The sequence below is a fragment of the Miniopterus natalensis genome, chromosome 11, assembly GCF_054644295.1.
Source record: "Miniopterus natalensis isolate mMinNat1 chromosome 11, mMinNat1.hap1, whole genome shotgun sequence".
In the NCBI taxonomy this organism is placed as follows: Eukaryota; Metazoa; Chordata; class Mammalia; order Chiroptera; family Miniopteridae; genus Miniopterus; species Miniopterus natalensis.
The window spans coordinates 60618808-60638358 of NC_142091.1; the positions used below are offsets into that span (position 1 = coordinate 60618808).

The following is a 19551-nucleotide window of genomic DNA, read 5'->3' on the forward strand; positions in this document are numbered from 1 at the left end:
ATATCGCACTTTGGTAAAATCAAGAACATCTGAAATTTACAGTACCATATATCCACCCATTACATGTAGTATGATGGAAAAAAATCAAACTTAAAAGTTGAGAACTTTTAAAGATGATAGTATATTTATTTATCAAGGTGTTTAAAGATAAATCTTAGCACCTGAGGGGAGAAAAAAATATTTAAATCCATTGGATTAAAATGACAAACGAGTCCATGACTTACTAAATATTTTACTTTTCAACTATATTGTTCTTTAAAGACACAGAATTTTTCAATATTCTTAGAAAGGCAGGATATTATAGTGGTTCAGGTTCCCAGGCTTTGAAATCGGAAGACCAAGGACCCAGGCTCTGACATTTAGTTAGCTTTTAAGCTTTAGGCGATTCCTGCGCCTCTCCTAGGCACCAAATCCTTCATATTTAAAATAGGAATAACAAAGTTTACATCACGAGATTGTTAAAATTAAGTGATAGTCTGGCAACCATCTCTCAGCCTCTAGCACATAGTAGACACTGAAAAAAGGGGAGCTAGCTGCTAATCCAAAGAGGACCCTAAAAGGCTGACCTTCCTCGCTATGGATTTTAGACTATTAAGACCATCAAGAACTTGTCAATGTTTCATTTTTCTGTTTTTCAAAATGGTACGTTTTTCTGCGCATAGTCTGTCTTAAATAAAAAGTAATGTAGCATTTGAAAGTAAGATTACTAGATGAGCCTTAAACTGCAGAATCAGTTTCGGCATTTATTCCAAATTCCCATCAATCCTTCAATTGCAAATAATGCTAACATTAGGGTAGGTCCAAACCTCCTTGTGCACGGAGGAATTCAACCCAGGATTTCTGACTTTTTAAGAGCTGAGAGCTTATTTACAGAGCTCAGAGCTCCACCCAGCAAGGCCTCAGCAGAAGTGGCGAGCCACCCACAGCCGCGTCCCGGGGCAGCCTGCAAGGCGCAGATAACCAGAGGCTGAGAGTCAAGTCCCCGCACGCGGGGCCCGCCCAGGGTTTGGAGGTCGGAGGGGCGTGGATCCCTGCCTTTTCACACCGCCCCCCGAGTCTCTCCCAGTCGTGGGGTCGCGCCTCCCTCTAGGAGTCCCCCTTCCTCACCCCTCCACCCCTACTTGGCTTTAATCCCAGCCTGCCTGGCGCTCCAGCGACCAATCAGGAGGCGGTCCTCCCGAGGGGGCGGGGCCAGGGCGGAGCTGATTGGCGTATTCCGCAGTCTCGCAGCTCTGCTCGGGCCGTGTGCGCGGCGGCGTGAGTGAGCAGAGGCTATTTGCTTCGTTTTGCTACGCACGTCAGACACCATGGCGGACTCCCGAGACCCAGCCGGCGACCAGCTGAAGCGTTGGAACCAGCAGCGGGAGGCGCAGGTACATCCTGCGCCCTCCGAGGACTGGGCGCCCGCGAGTAACGGCCCGGGCTTCCCCAGCGCGGCCTCGTTCGCGGGCTGCACGTCGGGTCGCCGACGGGGGCTGGGGGCGGGGCCGCCTTTGGCTCCCGATGGGGGTAACGTTCGCGGGGAGGAGGGCAGAGGGGTCCCGCGGGCCTGCGGGGTTTGTCGCGTGTGGTTGGCTGGCTCTGAAGTTTGCACTTTTGCCAGCTGGGACAGAGGTCGCAGTTCCAGGGAGAAATGGAGGCGCCCTGGGAGCTGCAGCTGCAAGAAGGGAAGTGAGGGGAACGGGCTCGGCTTTGACCTTGTTCAGAGAGTTCCTGCCGGCGCTGGCGCTGGCGGCAGCCGTGGGATTAGGGACAGTGTTTTATTATGTCGGTGACTCCAGCGCCGATCATGGCGACTGACTGATAGTACGCACAACACTGAACGAGTAAATAAAAGAATTTTACATCTGTTACTTATTTGGAAGGTCATCGAGCCTAGCATTTTAGAGGCAGAGGCGACTTGAGGGACTAATGAACGCGTTTATTTACGCGAGTCACTTGAGTGCCTGCATGTGCTGGGCAGGCTCCGTGCTGGGAGGAGGCGGCCGAATTCCAGTGAGGCCAGAACTCTGACGTGAGGAGCTCCAAGGCTAGTCTGGTAGACAAGACGAACAGATGAATTACCATGCATTGTGGGAGGGCTCTTCTATAGGTATCTGGATAAAGGATAAAAGGAGAGATCGGCCTGTGCCCGACCGGCTTCCCAAAGTAGGCGACATCCGAGCGAGGCCTTTAGGATGAGTAGGATTTCAGCCCAGTGGTGCGTGAGGCATTCCTGGCCTGTACCCAGAGTCTTAAGGGGCATCTTTCAGGATGTTGGATTAGATGAGAGCACAACTGGTCTGAGTCATCATTTATCTCGTTGGCCCAGAGAGTCTAAGGGACTTGCCCAGTTCTGGTGGTGGCTGGTTAACGGCAGGGAGAAGACTAGAGTCGAGCTCTTCCTCAACTTGCCTGGTGATCTTTTTCAAAACTGGGTTAATGTTCATGAAATGGGGTATTAATGCTAAGGGCACATAGATTGCTCTACAGTTGGTTCCCCATTTGTGAGAAGCTGCCATTCTTCCCTGAGGGCCTGGAAACTCTCTCATCTTGTCCTTTATTGTAGGCTAATTCAGTTTTTTATGAGTTTTTAATCCAAGTGAACCACAGAGACTTGGAGTCTTACTCATCAATCACATGCAGCTAGTTGTGGCAGAATAAAAATCAGAACTCAGTTCTCGCCCTGCCGGCGTGGCTCAGTGGTTAAGCGTCGACCCATGAACCTGGAGGTCACAGTTTGATTCCAGGTCAGGGCACATGCCTGGGTTTTGGGCTCAATCCCCAGTAGGGGATGTGCAGGAGGCAGCCCATCATCAATAACTCTCATCATTGATGTTTCTCTCTGTCTCTTCCTCTCTCTGAAATCAATATAAATATATTAAAAAAGAACTCAGCTCTTGGGGACAGGACTTTTTCCGTATCTATTGGTTGCTAAATCTTGGTTCACACAGACGTTTTCATTAGTACTTGGTGAATTGAGAAAAATATGGACCATGTGATGAGTTTTTTGTAAAGCAAAATTTATTCCTTTTTAAAAGACTCCCTTTTATTCTGAGAGTAGCTTGACTCTTTATTGTTTGGGAGAATCACTAACTGTTAAATCATTAAGACCCTGCTGATGGTTTACCCTACATGGCTGCCCTTGTCAGAAGCAGCTGGTCCACAAAGCTGGGGGAACTATATTTGGGGGACTCATGGTTGGAACATTGCTGTCTCCTCTGCCCATGGCATTGTAATGCACTGTGTACATGGTCCTGATTGGCAGTTCCATTAATATCCTATTATTCCTCATGTTTAGCTGCTCTGAGTCAAAACAGCTTAATTTTTTGAAGTGACCTTTCCCCCTAACCCCCAAAAGGAATTTTGCGTATGTCACAAAGCCTGTATAATTTTCCAGTGTTTTATGGTAAAAAATTTCTAACATTCAGAAAAGTTGAAAGAATTGTGCAGTGTATCCCCATGTATCCACCATCTAGAGTCTACAATGAACATTTTGCTATATGTTTTATTATATGTATTCTATCTGTCCATCCTTTCATACATTCATTAGCCCATTTTTCGGAGTGCATTTTAGAGTAAGTTGTAAATATCAGTAGACTTTACCCCTAAACACTAAGCATACAAATGAACAGAGTTCAATATTTATGTTTTTAGATAATAATTATACGCATTGAAATACACAGATATTAAGTGGATCATTCTATGATATACACACGTGTGAATCCTATTCCCTTATCAAGATACAGAAGATTATCACCACCCTAAAAAGTTCCCTCGTGCTGTTTTCCAGTCATTTCCTGCAATTCCTCCCCAGGCAACTAGTGTTGATTTTCTTTTTTAACTATTGATTTATGTACTTTTTGTGTAATGCTCTGTCATTTAGCAAAAAATGCTTGAAGATTAAAAAAAAGTTTTCAGATTCATTCATATTGTTGCATGTATCAATTTTTTTTTTAAATATTTTTTTTATTGATTTCAGAGAGAGGAAAGGAGAAGGAGAGAGAGAGATAGAAACATCAATGACGAGAGAGTCACTGATCGGCCGCCTCCTGCATGCCCCCAACTGGGGACCGAGCCTGCAACCCAGGCATGTGCCCTGACCGGGAATCGAATCCCAGTTGCCTGGATCCTAGGTCGCGATGCTCAACCGCTGAGCCACTCCTTGCCAGGCTGTATCAGTCTTTTTATTTATTACTTTTTAAATTTTTTTATTGCTGAATAGCATTGTATTTTTTAAAAAATTTATCTTTATTGTTGAAAGTATTACAGATATCCCTCCTTATTCCCCCCATTGATCCCCTCCACCCTGCATCTACCCCCCCCCCCAGGTCTTCACCACATATTGTCTGTGTCCATGGGTTATACATATATGCATATAAGTTCTTTGATTAATCTCTCTCCACCCACTCCCCACCCCCACCTTCCCACTGAGATTCATCAGTCAGTTCCGTGCTTCTATGTCTCCGGACCTATTTTGTTCCTCAGTCTATTTTGTTTATTAGATTCCACATATGAGTGAGATCATGTAAAACTGAATCAGGAAGAATCAGAAAACTTGAATAGGCTAGTAACAACTGATGAAATCCAAGCAGTAATAAAAAAACCTCCCAGCAAACAAAAGCCCTGGTCTGGACAGCTTCACAGGGGGGCTTTCTAATTCTTTAAGTTGTAGGGTTAGTGTTGACTTTTTATCTGGAAGATCTATCCAGTGAAGTCAGTGGGTTGTTAAAGTCCACAACTATGACTGTATTGCTGTTGATCTCTCCCTTAAAGTCCTTCAGGTTATTATTGATAGGTCCTTATTTATTGCCATTTTAATTCTTTATGCCTATGTTTCTCTCTCTGTTTCTACTTCTAATTACAGCAGTCCCTTTAACATTTCCTGCAGTGCTGGTTTGGTGGTGATAAATTCCTTTAGCCTTTTTTTTTTTTTGTCTGGGAAGCTCTTTATTTCACCATCTATTTTGAATGATAGCCTTGCTGGATAGAGTAGTGTTGGTTTCAGGTCCTTGTTTTGCATTACCTTGAATACTTCATGCCATTCCCTTCTGGCCTGTGGACTTTCTGATGAGAAGTCAGCTAACAGCCTTATGGGAGATCCTTTGTAGGTAACATTGCTTTTCTCTTGCTGCCTTTAATATTTTCTCTTTGTCTTGAATTTTTGACATTTTAATTATGATGTGTCTAGGCATGGGCCTCTTTGGATTCTTCTTGCTTGGGACTCACTGTGCCTCCTGAACTTGTGTGACTTTTTCCTTGACCAGGTTAGGGAAGTTTTCTGCCATTATTTCTTCAAACACGTTCTCTAACCCTTGCTTACTTCTGACCTCCTCCTGTATTCCAGTGACGCGAATATTGTTCCATTTCATGTTGTTCCACAGCTCCCTTAGACTGTCCTCCTGTTTTTTAATTGTTTTTTCCTTTTGGATCTCTGATTGAGTAATTTTTTTCTACCCTGTCTTCTAATTCACTGATCCCATCCTCAGCTTCCTCTAACCTGTTTATTCCTTCCAATGTATTCTTTATTTCTGCTATGTCCGTCTTAATTTCCTTCATAGTTTCCATACCTTTTTCATGCTGTTGAGCATCCTTACAATCAGTATTCTGAACTCTATATCTGATAGATTGCTTATCTCCATTTCATTTAGTTCTTTTTCTGGAGACTTCTCTTATTCTTTCTTTTGGGGCTTGTTTTTTGGTCTCCCCATTTTGGCTGCCTCTTTGGGTTTGTTTCTATGTATTAGATAGGCCTGCTAGGACTCTCAGTCTTTTTGGAAGGTCTGTGTTGCAGGCCAATGTCAGATGCTGTTTGTAACCGGCCTTGAGTACCCTCTTTGGAGCTATCAACAGCCCATGGCGTGAGGTCCCCTCTGTTGGGGCTGGGCGTGTTTGGGCATGACCAAGATGCCCACCAAAGTCTGCTTTTCCAAGGCCCGGGTCCAGAAGCAGATCAGGAAGAGACTCAGAGCACTCTGAAGTCTGTCGCTGCCTGCAGGCTGATTAATCTGATTCTCTTAATGAGCCTCAGGCTGTAGAAACTCCAAGGGGATTGTGTGAGAGGGTTTCCAGCAGGGTGGGGCAGTTGCTTCCTGCTCAGGCAAAAGCTGCTTGGAAGGTAAATGTCTGCCTCTGTAGTATGGAGGAATGACTCGGCACAGGAGTTGAGAGGGGTGCCCTCTGAGTTCTATCTTTAGAGCCCACTACCCTAGATTCTCCTCACACAGCTCCAGTCCACTCTGCCCTCTCTCTGCTGGAGCACAAGGTGAATGGCTACACAGGAAACTATGCGTTGGCTCTTTAAGATGGTGCCTGCATTTCCAGCCATCTCTCCTTGGCAGATAGAAATCCGGCTGCTTTTCACAGCCAGATGTTATGTGGGCACCTTTCTCAGTTCTGGTGTTCTTAGCTGGGAAGCCCAGCCTGGCGTTTAGGCCCCAGAACCCTCAGTGGGAACCCCCACAGCTGAGATCTCCCTCTGGCCCTTCAGCTGCCACCTGTGGGAGTCCAGCCTGGGGTTTAGGCCCCAGAGTCCTCAGTGGGAACCTCCCACAGTTGAGATCTCCCTCTGGACCTTCAGCTGCTGCCTGTGGGAGCCCAGCCAGCCCTCTCGTGTCTGTACTTCCTACCAGTCTCTATGTGGTCTCCACTTTTCCTCCTTGGTGATGGTGCTCTCCAGCTCGTCTTCAGTTGCAGTTGATTATTCAGGATTGTTTCTCTGTATTTTAGTTGTAATTCCAGTTTGGTCCTGGGAGGGTGTCAGTGTAGTTTCCACTCAGTCTGCCGCCATCATTTGAATAGTACTCTATTGAATGATATACCACCATTTGTTTATCCTGTTGCTGGATACCTGGGCTATTTCTAGTGTTTGGCTATTATGAATAAAGCTGCTATGAAAAATCATATACAAGTCTTTTTGTGCACATATGCTTTCATTTGTCTAAGGAAATACCTAGGAGTAGAATTGGTGGGTCATAGGGTCTGTGAATGTTTTATGAGAAACTTCTAAGTCTTTTTTCAAAGTGGTTGTATCATCAGTGTATGAGAGTCCTGGTTGCTCCACATCCTGTCAGCTTTTGGTGTTGTCAGTCTTGAATTGGAGCTATTCTGTTGGGTATGAAGTGGTAACTAAATGTGGTTTTAATTTGCATTGCTCTTGATCATCAGTGGTGCTGAGCATCTTTTTATGTGCTTATTGACTTAGCATATGTTCCTTGGAAGTATCTGTTCAAATCTTTTATTCTTTAAAAATTGGGTTTTTTAAAATTATTGATTCATAGTCTATATTTTAAGGTAAATTATGTGCAGACTAAGTACTGTAATAATAGATCTCAAAATGTATAATGATGTAAACATTTTAGAAATTTATTTCTCTCTTACATGATGAACCAAAGTAGTTTCAGGTTGAAGAGGTGAGTGAGTACTTGCTGCCCACAGTTATTGAGGGCTTCAGGCTGAAGAGTCTCCCCTTCGTCAACACACGACTTTTAAGGTGGCCCTGGGCATCATTGTCTGGCCACAGAAGGTCAAGAGCACAGAGGAGTATGTGTGAGAGGTTTGGGGGCCAGGTTGGAAGTGATGTAGTTAACTTACCTTACGTTGGCTAGAACTCTGTCACATGGCCACAGCTAACCATGAGGGAGGCTGAGAAATGTAGTCTACCTCTGTGTCCAGGTAGCTGACCCTACTGCATTATCCAAACCATACACACATGTTTGGTGAAAATCTATTCAGTCATTTTCTTGTGATAAGGTGAAAGGCAAAAGGACATAATCTCTTTTTAAAGATTATTTCCTATTTACTTTCTGATATTAAAATACTCTTTCTGTTAGAAAATTATGACAGTAGTGGATGATAAGTTTTTTAAATTTCTCCTTGCTTGGTAAATGCTTTTATATAAGTAGGCAGCTCTGTATCAGTCTCCTCCCTCTTAATCCCCAAGTTGTTTTTACTTTTACTGAGCTGTGCAAGCTTTGTGTTTCGGAACTACTGTCGGAGGGCACCAGGTCGTCTCCTCTTCCAAGGTGCAGGTGCCAACGCAGAATACCAAGCTGGGTGTATTCTCCTTTGGAGCCAGGTGTCGGCCAATGTGAAGGCAGTTTACTGGGTGTCTTTCCTCGTGGTCAGATTTTGTTGCTGTCCAGTGACCTGGGAGTTTTGTAAACTTTAATAAGTGAGCATTGAATCAAATATGTTCATAGGTATGACTTGAATCTTCTTAAAGATCTTTTTTTCTCTTTCTCTCAAAATACACTGAGGGAAGGGAGGCGATTCTCCAGGTAGTCCCAGTCACTTTGGATGGAATTTAAATGGGAACTTTGTTGCTCGCTGCTTAGAATGCCATGGGCTCTTCCATTGGGGTACTTAGACTTAATTAGTGGCCTCTGCTCCCTTAAAAATTGGAGACTTTGTATATTTCAGGCCTTACCTTTTTAAACAGTTTCATTTTTACCTGGGAGAGAGGTTGGATCTTAGTTCATCCTTTCCTGTCAAGGAGCCATGAGATAGTGCCTGGCAGGGACTATGTATTTTTTTTTTTTTTTTTTTTTAGGGTAACCGCGTTGATGTAATACTGCCAACATTTGGGATGGAGAAAGGGTGACTGATAATTTAATTCACTATACACATACGCTTTCATTTCTCTTGGGAACTACCAAGGAATGGAATTTCTAGGTCATAGTGCATATGTGTGTGTGTGGGCGAGAGAGAAAAAACATGGGAGGGAGGCAGGCAGGCAGGCAGGCAGACACATTATGAATATGGAATAAAAATTTTTAATCTTCTATTTCTGTTTGCCGATATCTAGAACACTTCATATTTTTCTCCAGGTAAGAAAAGAGGCTAATTGCAAAATATAAAACAAGCGCATATTTATTTTTTGTTTCTTTTCTCTTCATTTTTGTTCTTTATTTTCTTTCTGAGTATTGTGACTACTGTAGTTTCTGTTACAAGGAGTAAAGGAATATTTTACATTTGTGGATCAGTTGTCCTTCATTTTTTGAGCTTCTCTTTCTTCCTTCCTCTTATTGCCTGCTTTTTTTTTTTTTTAAATTGAAGGACCATGCCAGTTCTCAGTGCTCCTAGACTTATTTAATAAGGACAGTTTCAACACAGAGAAAAACTTCTTTTGTGATAGCTATTCTGTGCATTTCAAAGATTTTATTTTTCGTAGGATTATTTTAAATGTTTGCTAATTATTGAAAACCACTAGTAATGTTTTGATCATTTTTTGTTGGCAACTCACCAAGAACAGAGGAAAAAAATATGAGGAACTGTAGCAGTTCCCCCTTATCTGCAGGGCATGTTCTCAGATCCACAGTGGATGCCTGAAACTGCAGGTGGTACTGAACCCTATATATACTCTGTTTTTTCTTGTACATGCAAGCATATGATAAAGTTTAATTTATAAATTAGGCACAGTAAGAGATTTACAACAATAATAATAACATAGAACAATTATAGTGTATACTGTAATAAAAGTTATGTGAATGGGGTCTCTCTCAAAAATAACAGGAATTTTCCAATTGATATTTTCAGTCTGCAGTTGACTGCTAGTACCTGAAATCACGGAAAGGGAAACTGCGGATAAGGGGTGACTCCTGTATTTGCAAGGTTGGCTCTTGGCTGGCTCTGTAACTTGGATTTTGGAAGGATTCCTACGGCCCTGACTGATAAGAATGGTTTGCTATGCCTAAGCTGTTTGTGCAAACAGTGCAGTTTATTCTGAACATCTAATTTGCTTCTGGGAGTCAGAACTTGCCTTCATGATCATTCCCCAGTGCAAACCGTGGGCACTGGGTCTTTAATGGGCTTCCCTGCTAGACAAAATTTTAGAGATGTTGCTACAACTTGTTGTTGGGGGAATTAAGAGTGTCCTCTGTCATTCTATTGGGAGAGGACTCTTGGAAGCTTGTGCTGGTTTCCTCTGGACTTCACTCCATGTGCCTTTTCTCCTTGGTGATTTTGCTTTGTATAAAAATGCTGTGATAGCCCAGCTGGCGTGGCTCAGTGGATGAGCATCAACCTATGATCCAAGAGATTGAAGTTCAATTCTCGGTCAGGGCACATGCCCGGGTTGCGGGCTTGATCCCCAGCAGAGGGTGTGCAGGAGGCAGCTGATCAATGACTCTCATCATTGATGTTTCTCTCTCTCTCTCCCTCTCCCTTCCTCTCTCTCTCAAATCAGTAAAAATGTATTTTAAAAAAATGCTGTGATAGACATCAGCATTACTACTAAACTACAGAACAACCATTATCCAGAACTGCCTGAAATTAAGCTGAATGGAAGTCCTACAACTAGAGAGTTAAAAAAGAAAAGACATTTAGACTGGTAGGAGGGGCAGAGACCTGGATCAAACTGGTCCCACACCCATGTGTGGGATAAAAATAGGGAGGGATATCTCCACTGCGGAGGTCCCCCTTGAGGAACAAGGGGTTCTAGCCCCACACCAGGGCTCCCAGCCCAGGGTTCCAGTGTTGGGAAGAGAAGTCCCCATAACTCCTGGCTGTAAAAACCAAAGGTTTTGAGGTTGAGGGAGACGGAGGCTTCATTACATTAACTCTCCATCTCAACAAATATATTGCTTCCTTCTTCTCACCTCCTAATAAATATGTCTTATCTCTAGTCCAGGTCAGCATGCCATATCTAATTTTGCCTTAAACATCTCTGAAGTCGGGGATCTTTTCCTTTCTAGTTTTTGCCCACTGGCCTCCCTTCTGTGTCGCTGACTCTGTTGAATGAAGCTTTTCCTGACCCACTTAATTTTGAAGGCAAATTGCATAAACATTAGTTTGTGTGAGGAAAACTGCTAAAAATTAGGACAATTGATCTATTAGAGCTTGCCAATCCTGCTAAGAAATGAAACGTGGGTTTGTAAGTTACAAGTGGAGCTTTGAGTGTCATTAGGCGAGACCATCTCATGCTTTAGTTGATTGATAGATCAATTGGTCAAACTACTCTGCATCTGCCTCTTTTGGACATGGTTTTTATTATTGACCTTAGCACCTTGACCTGGTTGTGAGGAAGGGACATGCGATGTCATCTCACCTTTTTTAGCAGAAGCTCTTTCCTGCATGGGAGATGCAGGGATGTGAGTGACACTGATCTATTTACCTTGCCATGTACTGAGCTTCTTGGTAGCCTCTCTCACACTCTTCCTTTATTGGAATGTCTCCTCTATCTTTTTTTAGGTTTACTTTAGCCCTTTGTTTATATGTTGAAAAGAGCACATAAAGAGTGGACAGATGTAGTTTGCTCAGACTCTCTAACTGTGGGTCATCCAGAAGCTTTAGGTCAGTGGTTCTTACTCCCGGCTTCCTTTAGGAATCACCTAGGGGGTTAAACATCTTTATTCCCAGGCCTCACCCAGACTGGTTATGTCACTTATCTCTAAGGGGATGACCCAGGCATCAGTGCACTGTAAAAGCTCCCCAGGTGATTCCAGTGACAGCCAAGGTGGAAAAATTAAGGTTTAGGTTTAAACTAAAGGTGAAATTGTATAATTTCACTCCTTTTCCTCATTCATTTTCCACTTTAAACTTTAAATGGAAGTATACAGTGTCACGTGTATTAGCACACGTGTATCTTCAAGAGAGAGTGCTAGGATTGGTGGTAACTGTTGACTTGACCCTTAAACTTTTGTGTAGTTGGGAGGGTTTGCTGCTGGATGGGTAGGGGGTAGGATGAGAGAGTCTGGATGGATGCCTACACATCTGTCATGGTTTCTAGAAAATAAAACCTAAAATGCTGATCAGGTCAGTTTCTCACAGCCAGTAAAGTGGTAGCCAGTAAAGTTGTAGCATATATGTGCTTAAGTGTGCGGCCTGCATTTTGCATACATGTAGCTCTTTTAATCCATGTTCTGGGAGACAGTAATGTTTTGTCCATTCTGCAGATGAAAAATTGCACTAAAAAATAATAAGTAACCTGATAGAAGCTACTCATCTGGTAAGTGGCAGAGCTAGAGGCAGGAGCCAGGCTGTGTGAGGCCAGACTCAGGATTTCTCCATGGCGCCACGCTGACCTCTTCCCATTTCCGTGTGAACAGACCAGTGGCTAAGGGAATTACATCAGGGTGTGTGAGAGTCTTTATTAATTTTTCAAATTCCAAGGTTTCTTTTATTCAGTGCATTTCCCCAAACTCAGGTACTTTTATAGTTACTTTTAAGTGACTTCTTCCTATTTTCCCTTCTAGAGAAGAGGCAGGTATTAACTGTATTTTAATATTCAGGACAGATGTGCACTGAGAGTAAAAGTTATATGCTCCACTCCAGGTTGTGGAAGTTCTGAGCATAATGCTTTTAGGGGCACGTGAAGTTGGTACCACTGACTTTCATCAGTAGACATTTTTGAGCTGTCCTCACAGGGTAGAGCTGTTTCAGCTTTGCTTCACCCACATATCTCCCCTGACCTCCCAGTGATGGGGAAGACATTGGAGAGGCAGTCGTCCGGGGTCAGAAGTAGAGCGTGTGATGATGGAACAAGATGAAGCTAAGGGTTGCCCAGGATCACCTGGGGCTTAGAAAATGCTGCTCCCACCCTAGAGAAGGGACAGCCGAAAGGCTTCTGATGTAACTGGAGTTGGAGAATTGAGTGGATTAAAATGAATGCTTTATTACAGTAAAATAACCTATTTCAGAGACATTTTACATTTTTAGAAAGGTAATACTATTATCCATGTTACCAGTAACAGTTTATTTTCAATGACAATAAAAGCCACTGACTTCTTCTATTTGGGGAATGGAGAAGAAATATTGCAGGTAGCTGGCATACACTGCTGGAGAGAAATGACTGGGATGGCCCACTTTAACATCTAGAGGGTAAAGCATGTGTGAGTTCTCAGTACCATGCTAGCTAGCACAGCTTCTCCAGAGACCGCCTTCTCACCATTAGTTTGTTCAGTGTTAAGCACATATGATCCCTCTTTGGAGATCCCTGTCTGAGGCAGGAGCCCGATGGTTGTATCTGGAGCAGGAGCTGAGAAGGTTGGCAGGCTATTTATCTTTCTGCTCTTCAGAGCTGATGGATATCTTAGCAGATTGCTGTTGAAATTTATCAAGGATTTCTGAGACCTGATTATAAATTTCAGGTAATGGCATATCTTGTATTTTAGTATTTTGGACACTAAAAATTTAAAGTGTTTGGGTAGAAAGTATGAAAATTGCAAAATGATGTTCCTATAACAGTATAAATTAATGTTTTGTCATTGTTGTTGTTGTTTGTACTGACTCTCCTGCACTCTTTCCTTTTCATGTTCACTTAGAAACCTGATTTCCTCACCACTGGGGCCGGTAATCCAGTAGGAGACAAACTTAATATTATGACAGTAGGGCCTCAGGGGCCCCTTGTGGTTCAGGATGTGGTTTTCACCGATGAAATGGCTCACTTCGACCGGGAGAGAATTCCTGAGAGAGTTGTGCATGCTAAAGGAGCAGGTGAGCGCCATGCCCATTTGTTGTCAGAGGATTGTTTCAGAACGTCTGGGTTAAAAATGATTTCTCAAGGGGTTGGTGCTCCTGTAATAGAAGTGCCAAACCTCCATTCCTCGGAGAAAGGAAACAATGTCCGTCAAAATAGGAATTAGTTATTAAATGATGCTTATTTCCCTGGATCGAACATTACATATAAAATACTTTATTTTACTGAAAATAAAAGTAATCTTTCTTTTCTTCCATTATGCAGTGTAGTGAAGAAATAAAAATACAGATATACAGACTCAGACACACTGTAACTGTAACGAGATTTAGATGGTGTGCTAACTGAATAAATAATGGAATGAACTGTGCAGAATTGAGAATAGTTGTGTTAGGGTGGTGATTTTTCCTTTTTATCTGAAACTTCTATAAAACTTTTACCATGCTTTTATTACAGAAGCAAAAGATGAAGGTGGTGTTTAAAAGAAAGCTAAAAATCCAATAGGAAAAAGAAAGCTTGATAGAAAGGAAGCAGAAGTCTTTCTCTTAGCTGCTTACTTGGGCTCCCAGTTAGGGCTTCCTGATTTCTTTATTTCCTCTTCTTCCATTTCCTCTAGTTTTTTTTTTTTTTTTGCATGGCTTTTCCATGGTGACTTTGATGTGCTATTCAGTTTGTTGTTTGGCTCTGTGGTGTCCTTCCTAAGTGCTTATTCTTCCTTCCCCTGTGTTTTCTTTTCCTCCCCTCCCTGTTCTTCTCTCGTAGGTCCTACCTGTACTTCAAGGCCCTCTCAGGCCCTGTGTCCTTGGGGCAACCTCGACCAGTTACTGCCAGCCCTGCTCATCCCCTCCTCCTCTTGGCTCCAGCTGTGTAGCACTCAATCTAGCACTATGACAACAGGGCTTTGAATTTTACTCTCATCTTTCTGTGTTTGGACACCTCCATATTCCCTATCATATTGGAAGCTCCCAGAAGGCCAGTGCTAATCCATCAGTTTCTCTTGTCACCCAGATGTCTGTTGAGGTCTGATAGTCTGAGTGATGGTCTCATGAGAATGTCTGTGTCTTTCTTGTTAGGGGCTTTTGGCTACTTTCAAGTCACACATGACATTACCAAATACTCCAAGGCAAAGGTGTTCGAGCACATTGGAAAGACGACTCCCATCGCAGTTCGATTCTCCACTGTGGGTAAGTCGGTCTTTTTGCATGACTGGTGTTCCTGTACCTTATTTGGGGTATTTATAACTTAATTTCAAGAAAACCTTATTAGAAGATAGAAAACAAGCACTTCTCCAAATAATAGCCACGTGTTACAGTAGAAAACATATTTTAAAACATGTAGGAGGTTACTTATAATTCTGTTTGTTGCTGTTTTAGGAAATTACACTTATGCAGAGGCTACCTCTGCAATTCTGTGACATTTGGGAAGAACTTGACTACAACTGGTTGCCTCAAAGGGAAGCATGGAATTGGTGCTCTTGTTTAATAATCACAATAACAGCTGCCCATTATTGAGAATTAATTCTGTTCCATGCATGTTTTATAGACATTAGCTGTAATCTAATCTGTAGGTTTACTTTGCAGAGTTGCATTATTTCTTTTTCAGAGAGGTTAAGTGATTTTTCTCATGCAACAGAGCTAGTAAGAATTAGATCCATCATGCTCCGTCTTAACACACCACAATGTCGTGATCCTGGTTCTGTTTCAGTCTGTGTTTATGCATTTTAAAAATTCTTTGGAATGCAAAAATAAATTAACAATAAGAATCTCTATTTTAACTCATTTTCTTAATATTAACCTCGTAATTTTGATAACTCTTTTTTTCTCTTTGTTCACTGCCTTATCTTTGTAATTATTCTTTCCCCTTATTTAAATTTAAATTTCCTGTTTGAACAAAGCTTTTTCATTATGTTAAATGGATAATCTTTTCAGATGTTATTACATATACTGGCATACCTTGGGATATTGTGCTTTCGGTTCCAGACCACCATAGTAAAGCAATTATCACAATAAAGCCAGTCATAATCTTTTTGCTGGTAGAGGGTCTTGCCTTCAATTTATAAAAGATGAAACATCTGTGATATAAAGTGCACTAAAGCAAAGCGCAAAAAAAGGAGGAATGCCTGTATTCTCTTAGTACTTTCAGTTAGTTCTTTTGTTTAATTTGTAGATCAACTTAGCTGATGGGTGGTAGAAATAATAACCTAGGCCCTTAAATATCTAATTTACTTCTAAGAAATGACTTGGAAAGGCCAGATACCAGTGTTTCTTTGTGACTTTAGGCTTCTTGGATGCAAAGTACTCTGCTAATGCTTCATTCCCCCCATTTGAATCTTCTAGCTGGAGAATCAGGCTCCGCTGACACAGTTCGTGACCCTCGTGGGTTTGCAGTGAAATTTTACACAGAGGATGGTAATTGGGATCTTGTTGGGAATAACACCCCCATTTTCTTCATCAGGGATGCCATATTGGTAGGTGATACAGTATTTTGCACTCTACAAATGCTTGTTGATTTAAATTGATTTCAAATACTCTGTATAGATTGGTATTTGAGGGAAAGTCCTGAGGAAGGCAGAAAGAAGAGAATTTGTGTGTTTAATATCTCTTTATAAGATGAAATTGCAATTATCATTGGTTTTGGATTTGGCATTTTAGGATTCACTGACTTAAGGGGAATAGTCCAGTTTTCCTTGTAGTGTGGAATAAAAATAGGCACTTTGCCCTAGAAATAGGGAGAGGGCAAATCTCATTTTAGGGTTTGGCAGTTTAGAATTCTAGGATGATGTTCAGAATTAAAAGCCATAAACTTGGCAATAGGCATTGTATAATAGAAGGAAGACACCGTAATTCCTGCACATTTAGTTTTTTTTCCTCTCTTTTTCTCCATTTAGTTTCCCTCCTTTGTCCACAGCCAAAAGAGAAACCCTCAAACGCACCTGAAGGACCCAGACATGGTCTGGGACTTCTGGAGCCTGCGTCCTGAGTCTCTGCATCAGGTGGGAAAGCTGCTTTTCCTTAGGTTACAGTATGTCGCTGGGATGGAACTGTAACGATGCCTCTTAATGTGTTTCTCCATTTCTGACTGTTTTATTGGAATTGGTTTATGACTTTCTTTTTGGGAGACTTCCTCAGATTTCTTGATCTTGAAGAACTTTATAATGACTGATTTTATTAATCTTCCCCCATTCATAGACCTTAAGTGATGCTAGAAAAATTAGCATTTGATATTTTGCAATATTAAGGATTAAAGTCTCTAGTATGAAGTATTAGGGAAATAAGAGGAAAGTAGTACTAAACAAATTTACTATTAAAATAAAATTTGAATAATAAGTTGGGCTAGTTTTCAGATTTACTTTAGCTTTTCTTTATAGAATTTTGAGCCATGAGGTTAATGATTTATCTGTCATTCTGTTTTGAAATTCTTCTTTTTTTGGAATGATAACCCTTCCTGTGGGTACTTGGCTAGTATGTTCCATACTAGGGACTTTCTTAAAAATCTAGGATGTTTTGATTTAAACTGAGAAATTTTAGGCTTTATTTTTCTGTTCCTTAGGTTTCCTTTTTGTTCAGCGATCGGGGGATTCCAGATGGCCACAGGCACATGAATGGATATGGGTCGCATACTTTCAAGCTGGTTAATGCGAAAGGAGAGGCAGTTTATTGCAAATTCCATTATAAGGTACATGTTGCCTTTGGGACAAGGGGTAAAAGGGTCCCACCACCCCCATCTCCTTACTTCTCCTGGGAATTGGGCAAAGATCAAAAAGATCAAGGCCTCTCCAACCTTTCCCTTACTTCCACCCCCAAGGACGAGAAGCATTGATCTATTTGATTAGCACCATGAGTATTTTGTACCACCTGGTCACTTTGTCCAATTACAAGAACTGTGTGTGGTATCCTTTTGGTCTCTTTTTTTCATGTGGCCAGAGGGTAAGACTACGTAGCTGCTGTCCATAGTCAAGCTTTCTTCTCCTTGTGGACCCTGGGAACTCTGCCATACATAGTTGGGAAAATGTTCCTCTTGTGCTCGCTTTCTGGTTTAATGTTTCTGATGGTGGCAGGTGCATGTTGAAATTCTTTTCTCCCTGGAGAGGAAAGATCTAAGGTTTTGATTTGAGCTCAAATGTAAGGAGGTAGTATAGACCTAGGTCAAAGGAGATATCTCTGGGGTTTAGCCTCACACTGTAGAGTTCTCTGTTGGAGTTTAGAGTCAAGCCTTAGCAAAGAGTAAAGTATTATGCTCTGCCTTTCCTAGCCCTGAGTCATTGTTCTGAACTTAGATATGTTTTGGCGTCCAGGAGGGGACTATGGCAGAATTGGGGCATTCTGTCAGCAATACCTATCTCACCATTCCTTCCAAAATCTGATGCTATCTTACCAGATACATTTCTCCTAACATTTTAATTCATCCATCCACATATTTAGCATTTATTGAGGGTATATTTTGAAAGAGGAAAATAAGTAGAATCAATTATAAATGTCAGAAAACAAAAATTCTATTTTTAAAATTTAGTTTTGTACAATCAGATCAAGTCAGTTACCTTTGGGGAAGCTTTTGAGAACCATTTAATTAATTGAAGTGTTCTAAAGGTTCTCTCTTAGTATGGTCTTGGCATTTGTTAGAATAAGCAGTATTCCAAGAGAACTCTAGAAGGTTGTTAGAAAACCTCTGATTGTCTAAGAGCTTGTTTCTAAATACTAATGCTAAAACAAGCGGAGACAGAAGTGGGCTCATGACAAATATAGTCTCTCTTACTGATACCACTAAGACCTGTTTTCTTCTGTCCTGTCTTATTTTTCTGAACAACTTCTGTAGGCATATCAAACAGGAAAACTGTCACCCCTCTTTGTACTTGTGACTTGGATCTATAATCTTTGGCAAAGAATACATTGGCTTGTAACTAGCCCATTGGCTTGTAATTGCCAAAAAGAAGTGTTAGAGCAGGACTCAGTGATTGTATCTGGACGGCTCGCATGGTTGGTGGCTTTGCAATTAGATCAATCTGAACTCAGATCTTCCTTCTAGATAACTGTGTTTTGAGTATGTTATTAAAAGTTCTCTGAGCTCCAGTTTTGTCTATGTAAAATTGGGATAATAATACCAGCTGTCCATGGTCTTGGCAAGAGTGGATTGCTTGTGGGTCTGTTCAGCGGAGGGCTCTGAGGTACCCTGAGATCTGCGTAGATTCATGAGTCTGGACTATGCTCACCTAAGAGTATTCTTTTCTAAGCCCACGGGATTTAATTAAAATCAGAAACGCATCACAATATTATGATATAATTTAATGTACTAGCTCCCTGGGTGATCTGCAGATGGTAACCTCCATTTTTTAGTCCTGGCTTTATTTCTGGTCTTACAGTAAGAGGGTTCAGATCTTGCTACTGGCCAGAGAGAGTTGGAGTTTCCATGGTTGTAATGGACCAGCCTTTCAGAGTTGGCTTTTGCTAAGGAAGCCTTTCCATGGAGCTTGGCTTGATGGGGATCTTTTAGAATAAGATATAGGTGGGAAAGTTATTGAAGGTAGTATGGTATGAGATAATAGGACCACTTGTGAAAAGGGACTTAACTTCTTTGGGACTTAATAGGTTGTTTGGAAAGTCAGAATACTAATGTCAGAATACTCTGCTCATAGTCAGAGAACTCTTTCCGAGCAGCTGTACTGAATGAAGTTCTTTTCAGTTCTGTTAACTGTGATTCTGTAATTTCTTTTTTTAAAAATAGGAAGGATATGGGGGTGCAGGGATACTAGCTGAGTACAGTCTCAATAATTGATTTGAGCTATTATAAAATGAAATTTAAAAATTGCTTCATGCAAAAAAGAACTTTAATTATTTGCTCATGTAAAAAATATATTTTGATTATTTTTTCTGATTTGAAAAGTAATATGAGTATAAAAAGTCAAATAGTAACTACTCTGGAAAACAGTTTTGAAGTTCCTTAAGAAATTAAATGTAGAATTACCAGATGATCCAAAACTCCATTTTAAGATATATACTCAGAAATCCACTGAATTAGACACTGTAAAGTGGTTACAATGATAAATTTTTTGCCAAATTGTTTTTTGGCTTGTCTGAAGACATCAGTGTAGCATTCTTTATATGAGAGAAAAATTGAAAATAAATTATATGTCAATAATTTAAAAAAATTCACATAATATAGAA

General features: G+C 41.4%; 1 protein-coding gene across 1 annotated transcript in view; it reads left to right on the forward strand.

Annotated features, from left to right (window-relative positions):
- The first annotated feature begins 1247 nt into the window (after positions 1 to 1247).
- CAT (catalase) overlaps positions 1248 to 19551 on the forward strand; it is a 34299-nt gene continuing 15995 nt past the window's right edge. Inside the window, exons 1-6 of the mRNA XM_016206207.2 lie at positions 1248 to 1373; positions 13242 to 13413; positions 14467 to 14577; positions 15730 to 15860; positions 16281 to 16385; positions 16943 to 17068. Coding sequence (XP_016061693.1) covers positions 1308 to 1373; positions 13242 to 13413; positions 14467 to 14577; positions 15730 to 15860; positions 16281 to 16385; positions 16943 to 17068 — 711 coding nt within the window. The 5' untranslated portion in view covers positions 1248 to 1307. The remainder of the gene's footprint in view (positions 1374 to 13241; positions 13414 to 14466; positions 14578 to 15729; positions 15861 to 16280; positions 16386 to 16942; positions 17069 to 19551) is intronic.